General features: G+C 42.2%; 1 protein-coding gene across 1 annotated transcript in view; it reads right to left on the bottom strand.

The window, feature by feature from the left end:
• Nucleotides 1–23,905, bottom strand: part of LOC145358860 (solute carrier family 71 member 1-like) — a 70,220-nt gene that overhangs the window by 23,305 nt on the left and 23,010 nt on the right. The window contains exons 2-7 of the mRNA XM_080213204.1: nt 13,709–13,804; nt 12,240–12,302; nt 10,024–10,151; nt 8,958–9,072; nt 1,947–2,165; nt 496–609 (exon numbers count right to left, since the gene is read on the bottom strand). Coding sequence (XP_080069330.1) covers nt 496–609; nt 1,947–2,165; nt 8,958–9,072; nt 10,024–10,151; nt 12,240–12,302; nt 13,709–13,804 — 735 coding nt within the window. The remainder of the gene's footprint in view (nt 1–495; nt 610–1,946; nt 2,166–8,957; nt 9,073–10,023; nt 10,152–12,239; nt 12,303–13,708; nt 13,805–23,905) is intronic.

The following is a 23,905-nucleotide window of genomic DNA, read 5'->3' as shown; positions in this document are numbered from 1 at the left end:
CGTAGAACCAACAGACCAGATCTACACTTTCAGGAAGAAGGGAAATGAGAAAACAATACTTTATTATTTCATGGGACATGGGTGTCGCTGGTAAGGCCAGCATTTGTTACCCATTCCTTGAACGGAGTGGCTTAAAAGTTAACCAACTTGGTCTGGAGTGACATGCAGGCCAGCCCAGGAATGAATGCCAGATTTCCTTCCCTAAAGAACATTAGTGAACCAGCTGGTTTTTTTTTTAAACAATAATCGACAATGGTTTCATGGTCTTCATTAGACTGTTGATTCCAGCATTTTATTTAATTCAAATTCCATAATCTGCCGTGGAGGAGTTTGACCCCAGGTCTCTGGATTACTAGTCCAGTGACAACACCACTACACCATTCTCTCCTTGCTGTCCGGGGAGGCAAAGTAAAGCAAAGCAATCTGTCAGTAAAGTATCAGCATTTGCTTCAAAGATAACATAACAGATTTAAAATTTTCACAGGGCCATTTTACCTGTCTGAGATAAAGAAAGAAGCTGGAATACTGGCCTGCTTCAGGCAGGTAAGAGAGAAACACTGTAATACAGATCAGCAGAACTGTTGAATCTTGACCCACTTTCTTCAGAGACTGAAATCAGATGGATGGAGAGAAAGATACATTAATGAAAACAGCGAACTGAGAGAAGTCGTCCCTTCAAAGGGCATCCGTGCATGATTATTCAACCATTTAAAAATCAGGAAGCAGGATATTACATATCTCAATTTCAGTCATAGAAATCAGCATCCAAACACAATGTTACCCAATAGGACCTTTATATTAATGTTAATGATACCTCAGCAATGTTTATGGTAAGTACGGTTAATGCTTAATTACTACCCACCACACATCACTGAGCATCATCTCCAAGAGGTTCAAGGCTGCCGCATGAGCTCTCCCAATAACAAATGCACTGGTCAGATTGGGACTGAGTTAAGCAGACCATGCAAGAACCAGGTTTAATCCCTTGGTCTGACCAATTAGCTACAATAATCAGGGATCCTGGGAGGAGGATGGGATTCCTGCCAAAATCATATTCAATCAGCCATGCTGGAAAGTGAATCTAAATTGTCGTTTCTAAAGTTTAAAGTTTATTTATTACTGTCAAAGTAGGCTTACAATAACGCTGCAATAAAGTTATTGTGAAAAGTCCCTAGTCGTCACACTCCAGTGCCTGTTTGGGCACACTGAGGAAGAATTTAGCATGGCTAATGCACCCAACCAGCAAGTCTTTCAGACTGTGGGAGGAAACCAGAGCATCTGGAGGAAACCCACGCAGACACGGGGAGAACATGCAAACTCCACCAAGACTGTGACCCAAACCAGGAATCAAACCTGGCGCTGTGCTAACCACCGTGGGAGGAAGGAATGAGGTTTTGATTGGTTTCAAACTCTTATCAAATAGCATTTTCATATTTAATGTCAAGGTTTACAAATGAAAAGTAACCTCTCAAGTTACATCCAGGAGGGCTGTCATAATGTGAAAGCGCAGCCTTTGGTGATGTGCTACCTTCAGGAGAGGAAGGGCTGAAGAGGCATCAGATCTTTTGGTTGATACTTTAAAAAAGGGAAATTCACCAAAGATGATTAAATTTCAGGCCAATGCACACTGAAATCATGGCTAGGAACAAGACATCAAGATTTTTCAAAATGGGTGAAGATGAGAGTATGGAGGAGCTCAGACTGAAAATTTCAGGATAATGTAGCACTAGCAGATGCAGCAAAGCCATGACAGGATTTGTGAATGAGGATGGGATGCAATACAATACAACAGGGACAGGGAGCCAATGTATAACAGGTCTGCACAACTTAAAAAGGACAGGATGCCAACAATGAAAGTATGTAATTATAATTAAACAGATCAAAAGCAGGATAAAGAACAATACCAATACATTAGAATGGTCTGGTGAATGAATTCAGTTACTTACTGCAAAAGGGTCTGCTTGTTCCCATGAAATTGGTGCACCCCAGGAAGCAGGCCTCATCTTCTCAGGTAAAGACTCTGGCACAGCCACAAGAATGAAACAGATGTCCAGCAAGGCAATAGCAGTGGCCAAAACTACCACAAGGTTGTCTCCATATGCTCTGGCCAAGTATGCTCCAATGGCTGGACTGGTCACAAGACTAGCTGCAAACGTTGCAGATACCTGTGATTGGGAGAAGAAATAATTGACTACTTTCCATTCGAGACTTTTTTAAATTGTTACATTTCAGTAAATATTGAGCTCATCCAGACTTTCCATTTAAGACACGAGTGCTAGTTACAACACACCCGGACAGCGACAGCACAGGGTTTGATGCAGAGTAAATTCCCTGTATGCTATGACATCAAACACTCCCAGGGCAAGTACAGCATGAATAAGATAAGGTGTAAAAGTTCCCTCAACACTGTCCAATAACACACCTCAGCCCAAAATTTTAAAAAGCACCTTGCACATTTTTTAAATACGTTCATGGAATGTGGCTGTTGCCGGCCAGGCCAGCATTCGTTGCCCATCCCTAACTGTCCTCGTGGAGGTAGTGGTGAGCCACCTTATTGAAATTGTCTATTTCCAATTGCTCTCTTCAGTTGGCATAGGCTCTTACAGTCAGAAGAAAAGAATCTAAAGTTATCTTATGAGCATGTAATTTAAATCTGGGTCCAAGAGGCAAAATACTAGTGCTTAAAAAAACATTTAGTCATCTATTAAATTCGATAAAAATTCTTACTCAGGTACCTTAATGTTTCAATGTATCTGAAATTTTGAATTAGGGAGGTTCCTTATTTTATATTGTAGCCTTATTCTTCTGAAGCAACTTTCACTTCCAAACAGGTAAAGTTTATCTAACTCCTCAATGCATCCATTGTGTTAGCGCAAAGAAACATTAACAGGGAACAAGAGAAATAGCAAATGTACAATTCAAATTGCACGTGTCTAATAAGGGAATATTTCAGAATACTCAGGATAACCACACTCCTACTATAAAAACATCTTTTGAGTGTAGGACCCACCATCCACGGTTAACTAGAGGAGGTAAGGAAAGCATCAAACTTAAGGATAAAGTGCACAAATGTGCAAGATGAGTGAGATCATTGGTCAAAACGTAAACAGCAGAGAATGACTAAAAAGTTAATCAGGGGAAAAAAATCAGTACAAGAGGGCGGCTAGAAATGTAAAAACAGAACAGAAGTTTCTACAGGCATTTAAAAAGGAAAAAAGCAAAGTGAGTCTTGGTTCTCTACAATGACAATGGGGAGTTAATTATAAATTAAGAAATGGTGGATGTAATGAACAAATATTTTGTTCTGTCTTCACTTTAAAAGGAGAAATAAAATCCAGTGATAGCTGTAAACCTAGAGGTGGAAGGGAGAGGAGAGCTTGGTGAAATTATAAATCACAAGGAAGCTGTACTGAGCAAATTGATCAAGCTGTGTGTAGCTGACAAGTCTCCGGGACCTGACGGACTTCCCCCTTCAGTCTTAAAAGAAGTGGCTGATGAGGTAGCAGATGTGATGGTGTTAATTTTCCAATATTTGCTAGATTTTGGAAACATAGAACATAGAAAAACTAAGCACAAACAGGCCCTTCGGCCCATAAGTTGTGCCGAACATATCACTACCTACTCGGCATATCTATAACCCTCTATCTTACTAAGTCCCACGTACTTGTCCAAAAGTCTCTTAAAAGACCCTATCGAATCTGGAAAGGTTCACTGAGGCTGGAAAGTAGCAAAGATAACCCCGCTAATGAAGGGAAGGATGCAGAAAACTATAGAGCTGGTAGATTGACATCTGTCCTGGAGAAGATAGTAGAATCAGTCATTAAGGGCTAAGCACTTAGAGAAACTCAAGATAAAGGTGAGGAATCAGTATGATTTTGTGAAAGGGAAATCATATTTAACCAAACTATTGGAGTAACATGTGCTGTGGATATCGGAGAGCCTTACGACATGCTGCACCTGGGTCTCCAGAAGGTATCTGATAAGGTGCCACATCAAAGGTTATTGCAGAAAGTAAAAGCTCCTGGTATATATACATGTACATGTGCATATGTGTGGGTCGGAGGGGGGTAATGTATTAGCATGGATAGAAAATTGACTGGCTGACAGAAAACAGTATGCATAAATAGGTCTTTTTCTGATTGACAGGATGTAACAAGTGGGGTCTATGCTACAGTCTCAACCTTTTATAATTCGTATCAATGACTTAGGTAAGGGAAGTGAGGGCATGGTAGCTAAATTTTCAGATGGCACAGATAGGTAGGAAACAACGTTGTGAAGAGCGACCAGAAATCTAGCAGATGAAGTATAATGCGGGAAAATGTATTGTTTACTTTGATGGGATGAATAAAAAAAGTATCACTTAAACGGAGAACAGCTGCAGAATTCTGAGATGTAGAAGGATCCAGGTGTTCTAGTGCACGAGTCACAAAGTTAATGCATGAATTAGGAAAGCTAATGGAATACTTTCTTTTATTACAAGAGCATTGGTGTGATCACACCTAGCGTGTGTAATTTTTGGTCCCTTATATAACAAAGGTACAAATGCTTTGGAGGTGGTGCAGAACAGGTTAACTACATTGACACTTGGAATGAGCAGGCTGTCTTGCAAGGATAGATTGGACAGACCGGACTTGTTTCCACTGGAGTTTTTAAAAGAGTGAGGAATGGCTTGATTGAATTATGCAGGATTCTGAATGGTCAAGGTGGACATGGAAAGGATGTTTCCACTTGTGGGTAAGTCCAGAATGAGGGGGAGCCATTTTAAAATTACAGGTCACCCTTCAAGAAAGAGATAAGTAGAATTTTTTCTGAGGGTTGTGTGCCTTTGTTCTTTGTTTTCTCCGGCTGGGAGTTCCAAAGAACAAAGAACAGTACAGCACAGCACAGGAACAGGGCCTTTGGCCCACCAAGTCTACGCCGACATAGACGCCTCTCTAATCTAATATTTTCTTGCCTTTAAGTGGTCCATATCCCTCTATTCCCTGCCTATTCACATATTTATCCAGATGCCTCTTGAACATTGTTATAGAATCTATTTCCCTCTCGACCTCCAGCAGCGCGTTCCAGGCATTCGCCATCCTGTGTAAAAAAAACTTGTCCTTTACATCTCTTTTAAACTTTCTCCTCTCATTTTCAACCCATGCTCCTGAGTAACTGACTCTTCAACCCTGGTTAAAAGACTGTCATAATCTTGTAAACCTCTACCAGGTTTCTCCCTCATCTCTGACACTCAATGAAAACAATCCAAGTTTGTTCAACCTTTCTTCATAGTCTATATCCTCCAAACCAGGCAATATCCTGCTAAATCTCTTCTGCACCTTTTCCAAAGCATTAACATCCTTCCGGTAGTGTCGCAATCAGAATTGTATACAATACTCCACATGCAGCTTAACCAATGTCTTATACAGCTGCAAAATGATCTTCCAATTCCTATACTCAATCCAGATTGCATCACCTCACATTTGCCATCTTTGAGCCCAGATCTCCAGCTGATTTATATCCTGCTGTATCCTCTGACAATCCTCCTCACTATCCACTGCTCTCTCAATTTTTGTATCACCTACATTTTTCTTCAAATCATTTATATATAATAAGCCGTGGATAACGAAGGAGGTGAAGGAAAGTGTTAAACTAAAAGCGGAGGAATTTAGAGTAGCTAAGAGTAGTGGGCGAGAAGAGGATTGGGAGAGGTTTAAATGTCAACAAAGATTGACAAAGAAGTTGATAAGGAAGGATAGGAGAAACTATGAAGCTGGGCTAGCGCTTAATATAAAAAAGGATAGCAAGAGTTTTTATAAATATATAAAAAGGAAGAGGCTGGCTAGGGTGAATGTTGGTCCTTTAGAGGATGAGAAAGGGGACCTAGTGGTAGGGGATGGGGATATGGCTAAGGTATTGAATAACTTTTTTGTTTCTGTCTTCACGGAGGAGGACGTGAATAATTTGCCGGGTGTTAGCGATGGAAAGGTGGTAGGACTGGAGGGTCTTAATGACATTACTGTTACTAGAAAGGCGGTGCTCGACAGACTGGAGGGGCTGATTGTGGACAAGTCCCCAGGACCGGATGGAATGCATCCGAGGGTTCTGAAAGAAATGGCGGAGGTGATAGTGGATGCCTTGGTGGTTATTTTCCAAACGTCGCTGGATTCCGGGGAAGTGCCGGATGATTGGAAAACGGCTAATGTTACGCCATTGTTTAAGAAGGGTGCCAGGCAAAAGGCGGGGAATTATAGGCCGGTTAGTTTAACGTCTGTGGTAGGTAAAATGTTAGAATCTGTCATTAAGGAGGAAATTGCGAGGCATCTTGAAGGGAATTGCTTGATAGAGCAGACGCAGCACGGTTTCATTAAAGGGAAGTCGTGTCTGACAAATTTACTGGAGTTCTATGAGGATGTGTCTAGGGCGGTGGATAGAGGAGAGCCGGTGGATGTGGTCTTTCTAGATTTTCAGAAGGCGTTTGACAAAGTGCCCCACAAGAGGTTATTGCAGAAGGTCGAGGGACATGGAGTTGGGGGTAGGGTGTTAGCGTGGATAGAGGATTGGTTGTCAAATAGGAGGCAGAGAGTGGGGGTCAACAGGTGCTATTCGGATTGGCGGATGGTGACTAGTGGAGTGCCCCAGGGGTCGGTGCTGGGGCCTCAGCTTTTAACCATTTATATAGATGATCTGGAGGAGGGAACCGAGTGTAGAGTGTCGAAATTTGCTGATGACACCAAGATTGGGGGAACGGCAAATTGTGCGGAGGGTGTGGAGAGTCTGCAGAAGGATCTAGATAGGCTGGGCAAATGGGCCAGGAAATGGCAAATGGAATTTAATGTTGGCAAGTGTGAGGTGGTCCACTTTGGTAGGAAGAATGGTAGGAAGGACTATTACTTACGGGGCGAAAAACTGCAGCAGGCGACGGTGCAGAGGGACCTCGGGGTCCTTGTGCATGAGTCGCAAAAACCCAGCTTGCAGGTGCAGCAGGTGGTCAGGAAGGCGAATGGGATGCTGGCCTTCATAGCGAAGGGGATTGAATATAAAAGTAGGGAGGTCTTGCTGCAGCTGTATAGGGCATTGGTGAGGCCGCAACTGGAGTACTGTGTGCATTTTTGGGCGCCGCACCTGCGCAAAGATATTTTGGCCTTGGAGGGAGTGCAGAGGAGGTTTACTAGGCTGATACCGGAGTTGAGGGGGTTGAGCTATGAGGAGAGGCTGAATAAACTGGGCTTGTACTCGTTAGAGTTTAGAAGAATGAGAGGAGATCTCATTGAGACGTATAAGATGATGAATGAGATGGATAGTATAGAGGTGGAAAGACTCTTCCCGCTCAAAAAAGACAGTAGGACTAGGGGGCACAGCCTCAAGATAAAAGGGGGGCGGTTTAGAACGGAGTTGAGGAGGAACTTCTTCACTCAAAGGGTGGTGAATCTCTGGAATTCTCTGCCCGTTGAAGTGGTGGAGGCTGCCTCGCTAAATATTTTTAAGACGCGGGTTGATGGGTTTTTGATAGGAGAGGGGATTAAGGGTTATGGGGAGAGGGCGGGAAAGTGGAACTGAGCAGCGACAGATCAGCCATGATCTTATTGAATGGCGGGGCAGGCTCGAAGGGCTGGATGGCCTACTCCTGCTCCTATTTCTTATGTTCTTATATATGACAAAGAACAGAGGTCCCAGTACTGATCCTCGTGGAACCACTTGTCAGACCTCCAGTTAGAAAAGCACCCTTCTACTGCTACTCACTGCTTTCTTTGCTCAAGCCATCTCACCACCTCACCTCGGATCCCATATGACTTCACCTTCTGTATCAACCTGCCACGAGGAACCTTATCAAAGGCTTCACTAAAGCCCATGCTCACAACATCCACCGTCCTGTCCTGGTCAATTTTTTTGTCACTTCCTCAAAGAACTCAATCAAGTTTGAGAGACATGATCTCCTCTTCACAAAACCATGCTGCCTACCACTAATAAGCCTCTTCACTTCCAGATATGAGCACATATCTGAGAACCTTTGCCAATAATTTCCACATCACTGATGTCAGACTCACAGGCCTGTAATTTCTCTTCTGCCTCCTTAAACAGAAGAACAATGTTAGCTACTCTCCAATCCGCTGGTACCTTATCCATGGCTAGAGGATAAAAAGATTTTGGCCAAGGATAAAAAGATTTTGGCCAAGGCCAAAAAGATCAATACAGCACTTAGTACTCCTGGTACAATGTCACCAAAACCCTGTGCAACGGCAACATGACTTCCTTATTCTTGTATTCCAATTCCGTTGCAATAAAGGCCAACCTGTCATCCTATTTGCCTGCTGCACCTGCATGCTAACATTCAGCGTTCCTGTGCTAATGCACCCAAGAGCCTTGTCTCATCTACAAGTTTCACACCTGATTGTATGCATGAAACTATTTGTTATTGATCAATGTCTCATCACGCTGAATGCCTTAAAGTGCTTCACAATCCACAAGCTGCAATGGTCCACAAACAGTAAGTAAATTAATGACCAGCTGATTAGTCATTTGTGTGCTGCCACATTGATGGAGGAATGTCAGCCAGGGCGCCAGGGAGAATTCCCTGCTCATGGAATTATTAACATGCTCAACCAGGTTGGGAGCTGGGGTGGGCAGGTGCTGGGGAGGAAAACATGGTTTAGAATCTCATCTAAAGGATGCCATGTCAGAGAACATAATATTTCTCCAATATTTCTGTGGACAGCTGACACAGACTACGTATTGAAGACATGCATGAAGGTGGTTTTGAGGTGGGTCGTGTCCCTGCGTCTCTGAGCTAGAAGCTCTGAGTTCGAGTCCCAGAGCTGAGTTTGAGATGACTCTTGAACAAGTGTTCATTGCTTCAAGAGGTGCAGGTGAATCTCCAGTAATAATAATTAGCCAAAGCCCCTTGGTGGGCTAAATCCTGAACAAGGCCTCAGAATGGAATAAGGCATGTCCTTTTCAGCTCCAGTTTTGAAACTTACAAGTCCATAAGCTGTGCTCCTCTCGTGCTCCTGAGTTATATCTGCTACGTAGGCAAATATCACTGAAAACGTGACCGCAAATACTCCAGACATAGAAATCACCGCAAAGTACCACCTATGGAGGAAAGCACACACAAAAAAACTAAGTTTCAGATTGTTGGAACCCCAAACACAAACCAAGAGTAGAAAAACAGCTGGTTTGGAAATGAATGGCATCTGGGTCAGCATATAAGCTGTAAATATACAGGTACAAGCAACAGCATACATGGAACAACCTTTGCTCAAAGTGTATTAGAGATACTTTGAAGCAGGGCTATGGTTTCTAATTCCCACCCATTGAGCCCTTCTGAGAACATCAGGACTTTTAGTGGGGTACAAAACTGTGTTTAGCAGCAAGTTCCCTTCACTTTTTAGACAGACACATGACACTTAGGGTTCCGGCACTCCAGGTCCACCTATTTAGATGTCCTTTCTTGCTGCTGAAAACCAGTTAATTGGCTTAAAGCTATTTGTACTGTGGGCTTCAATGCCACCTCAGAAAAGTTTCATTCGACTTATTTTTCAAATCTTATCCTTCTCATTGCTCACGTTCTTCTAACATTGTCTGAACTCACGGAGAGAATAATCAATTTTAGCTAGTTCAACTAGTCAAATCTCTCTACAACTATGAAACCTGCAAACTCCTCCAACATTGTTGGCCATCCCTTGTAACTCAAGCTCTTGATACCCACAATGATCTTGCCATAAGCGGCTAGCCAGGAAACCCCAGCTTTGACAGTGAAAGGCAAGATCAGGAACAAGCTACATAAAAGACTCTGGTATAAACCTGCTGCGCGCCACTCTCAAGTGCATCAAGAAGGGAACTTAAATGTCAATCGTAACAATTTGAAACACAGGATAAGTTTTGAAAACATACTTTACAATCTTATTTATTTCCTGAAATCAGTATAAAACAATCAAACCTACTGTCACAATGTGGCTTAGAAACATATTACAAGTGTATCAGACAATACTTTGTGTTTTTGCTCTGATGTACAATGTAATACAGCATATTGCAGACACTCACCAGGGGCTTATTCTCATGAGAGGAATGGGGGCACAGGTGAAGAACACAGTTAAGAGAAGAAAGGACTTCCTGCCCCAAACATCTGACAAAGCTCCAATCAGAGGAGCACTGAGAAACGATAATATTCCCTGTGGATCAAAACAAGGCATTAGAAGTAATTAAAATATTACACACACCCTGGTTTAATCAGAGTATTTGATTCTAGATAATGAATAAAAAGATCAAAATGCTGCAAATCTGAAACAGTAAATCTGAAAATGTTGGAAGCGTACACTAGGCCTACTAGCAACAGAGTGGAGCAGAGACAGGAAATCCTTCACTAGAACCCGTCCAAAAGTAGTAATACAGCAGGGAGGCTGAACGTGAAAGATGTGCATGTTCCAACAATTACTGCTGGGAAGATTTATTGATCTGACCATCTTAGGGGCTTCTAAAGAATTGTAACTACATAAATACTGGAAGTTCCAGAGGGCAACAATTGTATCTCAATTAAATTTGCTTGTATCATCCAGTTCAGCTAACTTCTTGAACAGAATTATTTTTGAAAGCAAGAAAACAAACAATGCGCTGTTGTTAGAAGGGCCGTTCTTTAAGGCTGATACCACTCGCCTTGACCAAGACTGAGTAGCTGCAGTGATATTTCTACTTCCTCATAGGACAAGGGAAATGCAAAGAGAATGGTATTCAAAAGTACTACAGTTGTACAGGTCCTTGGGGAGAACATATCTTAAGTATCTTGTGCAGTTTTGGTCTCATTTTAAAAATGTGCATAATTGCATTAGAAGCAGTTCAGAGAAGGCTCACTTGACTGACTCCTTGGTTAAGAGGGCTATCCTGTGAGGAAAGGTTGGACCAATTGGACTTGTCTCCATTGCAGTTTAGAAGAACAACAGGATTTTATTGAAACAAACAAGTTCCTGAGGGAACTTGATAGAATGGACACTGAAAGGATGTTTCCCTTTGCAGGGCATCAGAACTAAGGGATATAGTTTAAAAAATCAGGAGTCTCCCACTTAAGACAGGGATGAGGATTAAAAAAATTATTTCAGAAGTTGCAAGTCTGTGGAATTCTCTTCTCCAAGGAGTGGTGGAAGCTGGCCCATTGAATATTTTCATGGGCGAGTGTGATTGATGCCCTTGTCAATCCAGAATTCAAGGGTATACTGGATAGGATGGAAAGTGGAGGTTAAGTCCACAATCAGATCAGCTATGATCTTATTGAATGGTCAAGCAGGACTGAGCAACCTCTCTCTGCCCGGTACTTGTGGGGCACAGACATTACTTGCCACTTGTTAGCCAATCGTGGATATTGTTCAAGTCTTGCTGCATTTAGATATGGACTGTTCAGTATCTGGGGATTCATGAGTGGTGCTGATCACTGTGCAATTAATAAAACATCTCACTTCTGACCTTATGATGAAATGATGAAACGATGAAACAGCTGAAGATGGCTGAGCCTAAGGTACTATCCTGAGGAACTCCTGCTGTGATGTCCTGGAACTGAGGTTGTTGACTTGCAACAACTGCAACATCTTCCTTTGTGCCAGGCATGACTCGAACCCGTTGAGATTTTGTGACCTTCTGCCAGATTCACCACACCATTGATCCATGGTGGGAAGTGAACTTGACAAATTGACATGGGAGATTGACTTGAGGGAAGATTTTCTAATATACTCCCAAAAGTGGAGTAACGGTGCTAGGGACGATCAAAATGACATCATTCACTCCAAAGAGCCATTCACCCCAAATGTAATGACACAAAGTACCCAGATGACGTATGTCATAACTGAAGGGATGAAAGAGAGAAGCACTTGGAGGTGGTTGACTGTTACATGTGTAATTCAAGGGATATACATTCAGCACATTATAAGCGGTTAGTCCACTTAGCTGGAGTGTATTAATTGGTGCTTTTGTGAACTAAACAAACTGCTGAAATGGCACAGTGTAAGTCAAGTCATCTGAAAGAATCAAGGCTTAAACATTAAGCTCCCTTCATTTTTCACACTCCTGAATTTGCAGAATTCTTTTATCATTTTCTTTCATTCATTTCCCACATGATTATTTTCTACTACTTTCAAAAGAATTGTAATTTTACACATGCAACAAAAAGCTGATGCTGGCTCTTAAATAAGGTAAGATGTTCGATCTCAAATTAGCCATTTAAGTCAAACAGAATATTGACATGTTTTGCTTTCAATGCAATTGCATTTTCTTACCTTCACCCCATGAATAAGTCCATTCATTAGAAACGTGTGTTGAGGGAATGTCTGATGCAAAACCTAAGGAAAACTAAATGTTATCTCATGAAGTTATAATGCTGGGTTGCAGAGGCACATTACTTTGCTAAGTCACTTTACACTGTGCTGCTGCTACAATCTGACAACACATGGGCCTCTTGCAGCCAGCAGCAAAATCAACATATCCTTGCCACATCTGGTGATGATACTAGCTGCACGATTTGGACAACTAAGTTTATTAGTCACAAGTAGGCTTACATTAACACTGCAATGAAGTTACTGTGAAAATCCCCTAGTCGCCACACTCAGGCGCTTGTTCGCGTAAACTGAGGGCGAATTTAGCATGGCCAATGCACCTAAACAGGTGTTTTGGACTGTGGGAGAAAACCAGAGCACCCAGAAGAAACCCACACAGACTGGTTAGATGCATTGACCCAAAAAGGTGCCAGAGAGTGAGAATTTCACAGTAATTTCATTGCAATGAAAACGTACGCCTACTTGTGACTAATAAATAAATAAACTTTGACTTTTTTTTAAACAGACACAGGGAAAATGTGCAAGCTCCACACAGTGACCCAAGCTGGAAATCGAATACAGGTCCCTGGCACTGTGAGGCAGCAATGCTAACCACTGTGTCACCATGCTGCGCCATCAGTGTATCAGAAACAGATGGCACTTGTGCAATTTATTTTTCTTTCATAGCGATACAAGAGCCAGAGTATTCCTATTCTCAAGGTTTATTCCACAACGAGAATATACAGATTCTAGGGGTCAGGGTGAAGCAAGGCAAAACATCCCAATTGTAAGAGCCTTTTCAAAATATTTCCCGAGTATTTAATCGCTCCCCCCCCCCCCCCCCTCAAATCCACTGCGAACTATCTCCTCTCATTATCTTTTTTGAAGAACTGTTTGAAAATTGTTTGTTGAGGAATCCACATGAGTGGACCACAAAAATTTGCGTCTTCATCCTGACCAATGCTTTCAATGCATTTCCGCAGGGATCACTAAACAGTGGTAGGATCTTGAGCTGCAGGTTTTGCTGCTTTGTCGGTTGATGCATAGTGCTGAGGGATTCAAAAAACATGCAGCTGCACTGTAGCATTTTGGCTAGAGTGGTGCTTAAAACAAAATGAATAATAATTCTGCAGGGACTGACAGCCCATCAATAGTTACACAACCAACTATTTTTCCCAAGACAGTCTGGTCAGTGAATACTAGCTCGTTACTTGTGCATATTTCAGCAACAGTCAAGTTGTGGCACAGCGATGAGCAGCATGACTTCTCTAAGGATGCCAACAGCTCTCCATCTCAGCTGAGAAACTAGCAATGGAACATTGCACTTGCCAAAGGCACATGGCTTAGTTAACACCCTGTTGGGAATTTTTGCACTGAACCACGCAATGGGAATCACTATTTAAAGAAAGACGAATGGTAAACATTGTACTCACTGTTAACATAGGAGTTGTCAGCAATCCCCAAGCGAAGAACTCCAAGAAAATGACAATCACTGCATGGTAAACACTTGGTTCACCTATCCCTTGCGGCTGGAAACAAAGGAAAACAAATCAATCCAAAGAAACACCATAATTTTCATAACCCTTAGCTGGAGTATCAGGTTTGGTCACACATAGATTGAGGGGGCAAGGACCTTAGACTGGCTTACAATTTAATATTAAATCCAGGATTGATGGATGCCCCTTCTGCCAATCTGGTGGCAGAAAGATAGCAAATTTTCTCTCTCTATGCAACAACTTCATTATCTGAGGAGTACTAATCATGGCTCAATTATGTCATGAATTCACATTGGGGCAAGTAAGCGGGCAGGACCCAAGAACCACTTGTCAGTGCAGGGACTGAACTCATTCTGTGAACATTATCAAGTACAACATTGTTACCAACCAAGCTAACAGCCCATGAACTATCCAAACAGGAAACATTGCTCATGCAATCCTCTACTAGTTCCAAGGAGCCAACGATTTGATGAAAGAAGAGGGGTCCAGTTAAGTGACCGACTCTTAATCTACTTCAATCTTTCATAAACCTGCAAATTACATTGATGAATTGGACAGTAGCTAATGTAGTACAGAGAAAGGAGAGAAGATTGATTAGAGAAAAATAACAAGCTGAGTACCAGTTCTTTATTCATTCATGGCACGTGGGTGTCGCTGGCTGGCCAGTATTTATTGCCCATCCCGAGTTGCCCTTTGAAGGTAGTTGAGAATCAATCACATTGCTCTGACTCTGGAGTCTCATATGGGCCAGAACAGGTAAGGACAACAGATTTCCTCCCCTAAAGGATGTTAGTGAACCAGATGGGTTTTTCCAACAATCGACAATGGTTTCGTGCTCATCAGTAGATTCTTAATTCCAAATTCTTTTTCTTGAATTCAAATTCCACCATCTGCCATGGCGGGATTCGAACCCAGGTCCCCAAAACACGAGCTGAGTTTCTGGATTAATAGTCTAGTGATAATACAAGGTCACTGTCTCCCTCCACAACTCTTAGAATCCATAATTTGTGTTAAAATTAGATCAGGTATAGAATTTGTGGGTTAATGAAACTTTGCCAACCTGCTACAGTTATGCCAGACAAGTTGAAATTTTTTTTTGGGAAAAGTGATTGTAAAGAAGGAACAGAGTGGATGCAATGTTTAATAGGTTTCTTTAAATGTATTAGATAAGATATCACAAGAGACCTGTTAAACAAATGTAGACACATGGTATGAGAGATAACATAGCAGCATGATTGAAGAACTGGTTAACGGGCAGGAATTAGAGATTCAGCATTGATGGAAATCATCCAAGCTGGAACACGATCTCAAGTTCTATGCCCAGTTTTGTCCTCAGTTGGTAGAAATGATTTGGATGTGGGTACAGGAATAGAATCACAAAAATTGCTGTTTACTTTGATAAATGGCAAGGAAGATGGAGAGGGGTTAGAATTCAGCAGACAAGGTCCAGGTGCAATTTAATGTGGGGGGGAAAAATAAGGTAGGTATGCATACTTACAACAGAAAGAAACTGAAGGGGATAGATGACTGAGGGAGGTGGCTAAATGACCCAATTAAAAAAATGAAAAGCATTTTAGCAAGAGTCAAGAGTGAACAACACAACATTCAAGCAGCTTGACACCATCCAGGACAAAGCAGCCCGCTTGATTGGCACCACATTCACAAACATCCATTCCCTCACCAATGCTCAGTAGCAGCAATGTGTATTATCTAAATGATGCACTGCAGCAATTCAAAGATCTTAGACAGCACCATCTAAACCCACAACCACCACCATCTAGAAAGGACAAGGGCAGCAGATACATGGGAATAACACCATTTGCAAGTTCCCTCCCCAAGCCACTCATCATCCTGATTTGGAAATTTATCGCCATTCCTTCAATCACTGGGTTAAAACCCTGGAATTCTCTCCCTGACAGCATTGTGGGTCAATTCATAGCAAATGGACTGCAATGATTTAAGGTGGGAGCTCACCACCATTTTCTCAAGGGCACTTAGGAATGGGCAATAAATACTGGCCAGCCAGTGATGCCCATGTCCAATAAATGAATAAAAAAATTTGGACTACGCAACGATGAGGTCACCGCTGGATTTCTGGATGAAGTTTTGGTCTATCCATTTTCAGAAAGGGCATTTCATGAGGATAAGATCAGGGATTGGAAACCACAGTTGTAGGGAGAGTTTTGAGTCACCCAAGAAATGCAATGGAGTATTTTAAACCTTGAACATTTTTGAATGAATATGGAAGCATCACTTCCTCAGGATGGGCAGTTAATAATGAACAAACATCAACTTAAATTACGTAGTGAAGAAAGGGCTGAAAAGAATTGTGTTATGGAGGACTGCTGAACCAGAAAATGCTCTACCACAGGTACTTTTCTGGGGCTTCCTTTCTTCATTCAGATGGGGGTGCTGATAAAGGATCCCATTTGTTACAGTTAATCATGGAGAAGGATTGTATCTCTTCCCAAGATACCTTGTTGATGGATTTCTTGACGATGCTTTTTGTACTTGTTAGTGGGGTTTTGTTGGTGGAAAATGGCATGTCACATCCTGTAACAATGGTGGTAAGCTGAAGTTCACCTTTTCTTAGTGAACTTTTTATTGCTGAGAAGTCTTGGGATGTTGAATTAGGCTCTGATTGGTTGCATATTATCCGACAAGGGATTTGTCTCATGTGTAATTCTGTCTCTGTTATCCTGTGGAGGGGGAGTGTGCACTATGGGGCCACATGTTCATGAATATATCCTGCTATCCCAAGATTCCTCACTCTTCTTCGTATCCTTTCTTTATCCATACAAGAGGTGGTGTTGACAATAATTGCAATGATTGATTAATGGAATCATTTCTATGAATATTTGCTAGCCTTTTCTGTATGTTTGTGGGATAAAGATCATTCTATATTGTACTAGGTTTTGTATATTTAGGGGATTTGTCACGTTTTGTGATAAACGTAAAGTGGAAAATTCCTAATAACAATATTCATTAAAAAACTGAAAGAATTTACTTGTCTGTTCTGAAGATTCCAGTATTCCAAGTTATGTATCCTGAGAGCTGACTGCTCTATCGGGAGCATATCCATTCTGATCTTTTTATAATTAAATTGACTGTTGGAGTTAAAGGAGTTAAATTAGGAAGAAAGGTTTCAAAGTTGGCTTATGTTTCCTTGAGCGTTTATGAATAAGGAGTGATGTAATTAAGAGGTTCAAGATTTTGGAAGCATTTGCGAGGGTGGATAAAAACTGTTTCCACAACAGGTAAGAGTGCGGATGAAAGGATATAACCTTAAAATTAGAGCCAGGCCAATCAGGGCTGATGTCAGGAGTAGCTTATCCTCCTGCTCTTATTCTTTGGTACTGTATTATTTAAAAAGTTATTATTTTTGCTGCACAAATTAACAAGTCACCTTCATGAAAGGTGGGTGGCACAATGATAAGCACTGCTGCTTCAGTGCCAGGGACTCATGTTCGATTCCTGGCTTGGGTCACCGTCTATGTGGAGTTTGCACATTCTCCCCGTGTCTCCGTGGGTTTTCTCCAGGTGCTCCAGTTTCCTCTCTCACTCCAAAGATGTGCCGGTCAGGTTGATTGGCCATGCTAAATTGTCCCTTAGCTTTACAGCGATTAGCTGGGTAAATGTATGTAAAGTTTATTTATTAATCACAAGTAAGGCTTACTACATCACTGTGAAATTCCCCTAGTCGCCACAGTCCAGCGCCTGTTTGGGTCAATGCACCTAACCAGCACATTTTTCATAATGTGGGAGGAAACCAGAGCACCTTCAGAAAACCCACACAGACACAGGGAGAACATGCAAACTCCACAAAGACAGTTGACCCAAGCCAGGAGTCGAACCCGAGTCCCTGGTGCTGTGAAGCAGCAGTGTTAACCACTGTGCCACCATGCGCATGTCGTTATGCAAATAGGGTCTGGGTGAGATTGTGATTGGAGGGACTCTCTGGGCCAAATGGCCTCTGTCTGCACTGTTAATTCTATGATTTAATCTGACGAACGACAAGCTTTTCGTGGGTGAAGGCAAAATACTGCGGATGCTGGAATCTGAAACAAAATGCTGGAAAAATTCAGGTCTGACAGCAGCTACAGAGAGAGAAGAGAGCCAACGTTGAGTCTAGATGACTCTTCATCACTCTGACAAAGGGTCATCCAGACTCTAAACTGAGCTTACATCAAGAATTCCCCCCCCCCCCCCCGCCGAGATGAAACAACACTGCTGCAGTCAATCTCTGACACTAATGTGTCATTACAAATTGACAAGTAATTTCAGCTGGGCACTGCTGCTAAAACTTTATGTATAACTCGATTGTTATAATCTGCATCAACTCTGAAATGCAGTTGAACTGGCTCCTTCCTCCAGGGAAAAGTCACATTTTCACTTCAGTGCTTCAAGCCTGCCCTCAACTTCAGATTCTATAGATGCAGAGTCAGAGGAAAGAAAAACCCCTAGTGTATCAATGTTAAAGAGTGGTTAATGCACTCAATCCCTTCATTCTAGTGCTGGTAGTTTGACTAGCAGTGATCTAAGCAAATTCAAATTTCCTATTTTTAATAGTGAATACGTCTGGCAATAAACAACAACATAAATCCACAAGAACATATACAAAAAAAGTTGCTTGCGTTACACAATAAATTCAGCATCCTTCCACTACAGTCCAGAGAAATCAACTCAAAAATGCACACAATAAACGGTTCATGAGCTTAGCAGCTGACTTAGTCACAAGAAAGTTGTTCTCTGTCCATTATCCTGAATCAACAGGATAAATCATTACTTAAATCATCAGGGAAAAAGGTCAAAGTAGTCTTCAAGTGAAGTTTTTAAATCTTAAAACTATTTGCTGGATTTTTGATTATTGTTTTGGTGCAGGGCTGCCTTATGGAACCACGTAAGAGGCAATTATCACACCAAACACCACCTCGCCACTACTCAAATTATTTAGTCAGAGATTTACTCTCAAATAGGCTGAAGTAGATTTGACTTTTTGAGTTATAATTGTCTTGTAGGTTTTCAACTGGCACACAGTGACACTGAAAACCTAAATTATTAGGTTATAAAGTTACTCAAACACCAGGAACAACTTAAGATATGGAAACAGTAGCACAACAGAACCCAGTAAAACTCAACTACAATCAGTTTACCTTTGGACAATTGAATAGATGCAAAGTAATATCAACTGGCCCAAAAAAAAACCATTGAAATTGTGAATTATTTCCATGTCTCCAAGTTCATCTGTCAGGAAGTCATACAATCACCATCCAAGCTCCAGTGGCTATCTGTTCCTCCTTATACACAAACTTTATCCTGATTTTCAAATCACCCCTTAGCTTTGCCCTACATCTGAACAATTTTATCTAGCCATTTGCAGTCAGTTCCTCCAAGCCTATGTCAAGGGGAGGAGATAACTTTTGAAAAGTTAACTGTGCCCCTCTCCACAGTGACGTTCGGCCTCAGCATGTCCAGTATTTCCTATTACATTCCAAAACTTTTTTTTGCTTTTAACTCCTTCCGAGATACCAAGTATAGAAGAACAAAACTGCCTTGCAGTGAATGTCCACAGACGCCTAAAAGAGCACCAGTACATAGGGTGGCTTTTGGGTACTTTCACCTATTAACTGTGCCATCTCTATTAGTAATGCCATAGAGTACAAGAGTTCCATTAGAACTGCATAACACACAAATTAGGCCACAGTAGAATTCCAGTCACCACATTACAGGAAGAACATGATTGTATTAGAGGGTGGAGGAAATTTGAGGATAGAGGACAGAACAGAGAATTTAACTATGAGGAAAGTTAGGCCAGGAGGTTCTATGGAACAGAGAATGCATCATTTAATTGTGATGGATAAAATTCTGAAGAACCTAGATAGGAAGGACCTTTTTCCATTTGCAGAGAGGTCAATAACCAGAAGGTGGAGATTTAAATTAACTGGCAGAAGAATTAGAGAGATTTGAGGTGCTTATTTTTCAAGGCAGCTGATCAGGGATCTGGAACCCAATGCCTGAAAAAGGTGGGAGAAACTCATTGCTTTTTTTAAAAAAAATTTGGATAGGCACTTGAAATGCTGTAACCTAGTAACCTAGCAAAGTGGGATTAGGTTGGATAGCTATTTTTCAACCACACTGAGCCTGTGCTGTAAATTTCTTGTTCTTCTTAGGAGTTGAACAAAATAGTTGCTAATCTCAGGATTACTTCCCCAGCTATTTCCTAGCTTGGCTAGTGCGCTCACCGCAATGCTCAGGCCACTACAATTGTGGACAGGTGAGTAACCTTTTTTCTACGTGACCCCCAAAGTAGAGGGGTACCACTTCAGTGAGCATTGGCACCAGTTCTGGGACAGATTGAATGAAGGCATCCAGCAAATGTGGGGGCGGCAAATGAAGAGGGAGGGTGCTTACTTTTGCAAAAAAATTAGAAAAGTGATAGGGTAGGTGACAGTAAGGCTTCTGAGAGTATAACCAGGTGTTGCTAGATATGGTTGAGAAATGAAATCATACAGATGACAAAAGTAAGAGTAAGCAATGACCATCACAATAAAGCTGCAGTCATGTTGCAAACATCAACAATAAAGGTTTACTTTAAAACTTTAAAAAGGAGGGGGAAGTTGTTTGACACCTAGATCAGATTGGTTTAGAAAAACAAATTAGCTAGGTCAGTGGTTATGCTGCGAAAAGCGTGTAAGTATGCCACAGCTGAGGGGCAGACCCCAGGCCCTGACTTTACTTCAGTTTCAGAGCAACTATTAAACAGCGCCAGTCAGGTTTTCATTGAACTAATCAGCTGATAGGTGACTGCATGTCAGAAAACATCTATTCCTCTGCAATTAGTCATGCCCTTTACCACTCATTTGCCCAGTGCAGTCTTTAGGCACTTTAAGCCTTAAGGTGACTGATCTTGAATAACTTTTTTCTTTCGGTCTTCACGGAGGAAGACGTGAATAATTTGCCGGGTGTTAGCGATGGAAAGGTGGTAGGACTGGAGGGTCTTGATGACATTATTGTTACTAGAGAGGCGGTGCTCGACAGACTGGAGGGACTGATTGTGGACAAGTCCCCAGGACCGGATGGAATGCATCCGAGGGTTCTGAAAGAAATGGCGGAGGTGATAGTGGATGCCTTGGTGGTTACTTTCCAGACGTCGCTGGATTCCGGGGAAGTGCCGGAAGATTGGAAAGCAGCTAATGTTACGCCGTTGTTTAAGAAGGGTGCCAGGCAAAAGGCAGGGAATTATAGGCCGGTTAGTTTAACGTCTGTTGTGGGTAAAATGATAGAATCCGTCATCATGGAGGAAATAGCGAGGCATCTTGAGGGGAATTGCTTGATAGAGCAGACGCAGCACGGTTTCGTTAAGGGGAAGTCATGTCTGACAAATTTATTGGAGTTCTATGAGGATGTGTCTAGGGCGGTGGATAGAGGAGAGCCGGTGGATGTGGTCTTTCTTGATTTTCAGAAGGCGTTTGACAAGGTACCTCACAAGAGGTTATTGCAGAAGGTAAGGGGGCATGGAGTTGGGGGTAGGGTGTTAGCGTGGATAGAGGATTGGTTGTCAAATAGGAGACAGAGAGTGGGGGTTAATGGGTGCTATTCGGATTGGCGGTTGGTGACTAGTGGAGTGCCCCAGGGGTCGGTGCTGGGGCCTCAGCTATTTACCATTTATACAGATGATCTGGAGGAGGGAACCGAGTGTATGGTGTCGAAATTTGCTGATGACACCAAGATTGGTGGAACAGCAAATTGTGCAGAGAGCGTGGAGAGTCTGCAGAAGGATCTAGGTAGGCTGGGCGAATGGGCCAGGAAATGGCAAATGGAATTTAATGTTGGCAAGTGCGAGGTGGTCCACTTTGGCAGGAATAATGGTAGGAAGGACTATTACTTACGGGGCGAAAAACTGCAGCAGGTGACAGTGCAGAGGGACCTCGGGGTCCTTGTGCATGAGTCGCAAAAACCCAGCCTGCAGGTGCAGCAGGTGGTCAGGAAGGCGAATGGGATGCTGGCCTTCATAGCGAGGGGGATTGAATATAAAAAAGTAGGGAGGTCTTGCTGCAGCTGTATAGGGCATTGGTGAGGCCGCAGCTGGAGTACTGTGTGCAGTTTTGGTCGCTGTACTTACGCAAGGATATTTTGGCCTTGGAGGGAGTGCAGAGGAGGTTTACTAGGCTGATACCGGAGTTGAGGGGGTTGAGCTATGAGGAGAGGCCGAATAAACTAGGCTTGTACTCGTTAGAGTTTAGAAGAATGAGGGGAGATCTCATTGAGACGATGAATGAGATGGATAGGATAGAGGTGGAGAGGCTCTTCCCGCTCAGAAAGGACAGTAGGACTAGGGGGCAGAGCCTCAAGATAAAGGGGGGGCGGTTTAGAACGGAGTTGAGGAGGAACTTCTTCACTCAAAAGGTGGTGAATCTCTGGAATTCTCTGCCCGTTGAGGTGGTGGAGGCTGCCTCGCTAAATATTTTTAAGACGCGGGTTGATGGGTTTTTGATAAGCGAGGGGATTAAGGGTTATGGGGAGAGGGCGGGAATGTGGAACTGAGCCACGACAGATCAGCCATGATCTTATTGAATGGCGGGGCAGGCTCGAAGGGCTGGATGGCCTACTCCTGCTCCTATTTCTTATGTTCTTATGTTATGTGTAGATCAAACCAACAGTTTTGTCTTGGAAGCTACAGACTGAGTGCTCCAGGTCCCTAACCTGTTCCAAGACGCATTATATGAACAAAATAATTAATTCTTTTCTCAAAGGTAATGACAAGGTTGCAAGGAATGGTATAATCAACAACAATTACATTTCGAGATAAAATGATTTTATTTTGGAGATTGTCATTTCCCTACTTCTGTATGGCATGGTCAAGACTTAAATTTATCTGGACCTTGTTACATGGCAGACACCTATTGTTTGATTAACTGAGGAGCTACGGTCAAAACTAAACAGCAACCCACTCCATATGATCAAAGAAAGGTCACTGAAGAAGCAATTAATTATGATTGTGCTGAGCTCAGAAACACACGCAGTCATGTACTGGACTCAAAATTAAGACAAGAAAAATTGTGATCTCCCTTCATGCTCCATGCAACTACAGGGACATTCACCTTATTGCAATTTACTTAACTGTTTCTATTTTTCTCCATTAGTTTGTTGTGCATCAACACATATATGCTTTACTTTTGAATCCCATTTTGCATGTATTTTCTCTTTTAAGTCTATGTTAATACATCCAGCACTATCCATTCTGTTCTTGCTCCGTCTGCACTAATGCAGTCTGCATCCACAGTGCCAGTACTCAGACAATCTGTGACTGTTCATTGAGCAAAGAACGAGAGAATGCAGAATCAATCTCTTCTCTTCATTGTGTCAATTGACTCCATATTTTTCAGTGTTACTGTGGTCCATCAGTGTTCCCTTGACCTATTTTTGTTCTGTTCTAAGTAGAAAATTATTTGCTGAATCAGTACACATTCAATTTGTGTCATGTCTACTCTAACTGTGCTTCAATAGTGCACTCCCCATCCCCACTCCCAACTCCCATCTGTTTTTTGAAGTTGTATTTACTCAATATATGTTCAAAAAATCTATGTTCTCTCAATTTAACTCAACAGGCTAGGCTCTCAAACCTCATGATCTTCAGCGATACTACTTTAAGCTTTATTCAGCAGTCCATACTCAGTCTGTATTCACCCAGTCCACACTCACAGACTGTGCACCCCAGTTTTTTTATTCATTTGTGGGACATGGGTGTTGCTGGCTGGCCAGCATTTATTGCCCATCCCTAGGTGCCTGAGGGAGTTGAGAGTCAACCATATTGCTGTGGCGATGGAGTCACAGATAGATCAGAGCAGGCAACGACGGCAGATTTCCTTCCCTAAAGGACATTAGGTAACCAGGTGGGTTTTTCCGACAATAAACAATGGTTTTGTGATCCTCAGTAGATTCTTAATTCCAGATTTTCTTTTATTATTGAATTCAAATTCCACCACCTGCCGAACCTAGGTCCCCAGAACATTAGCTCAGTTTCTGGATTAATAGTCTAACAATAATACCACTAGGCTATTGCCTCCCCAAGGTTGTACAAACTGCATTAACTCAATTTTTGTTCTTCAGTCTGTGCTCATTGCTTTACTCTCA

The sequence above is a fragment of the Carcharhinus amblyrhynchos genome, chromosome 26, assembly GCF_965287045.1.
Source record: "Carcharhinus amblyrhynchos chromosome 26, sCarAmb.v2.hapA, whole genome shotgun sequence".
Taxonomy (NCBI): domain Eukaryota; kingdom Metazoa; phylum Chordata; class Chondrichthyes; order Carcharhiniformes; family Carcharhinidae; genus Carcharhinus; species Carcharhinus amblyrhynchos.
Note: the sequence above shows the minus strand (reverse complement) of the source record. Positions and strands in the feature narration are given on the sequence as shown.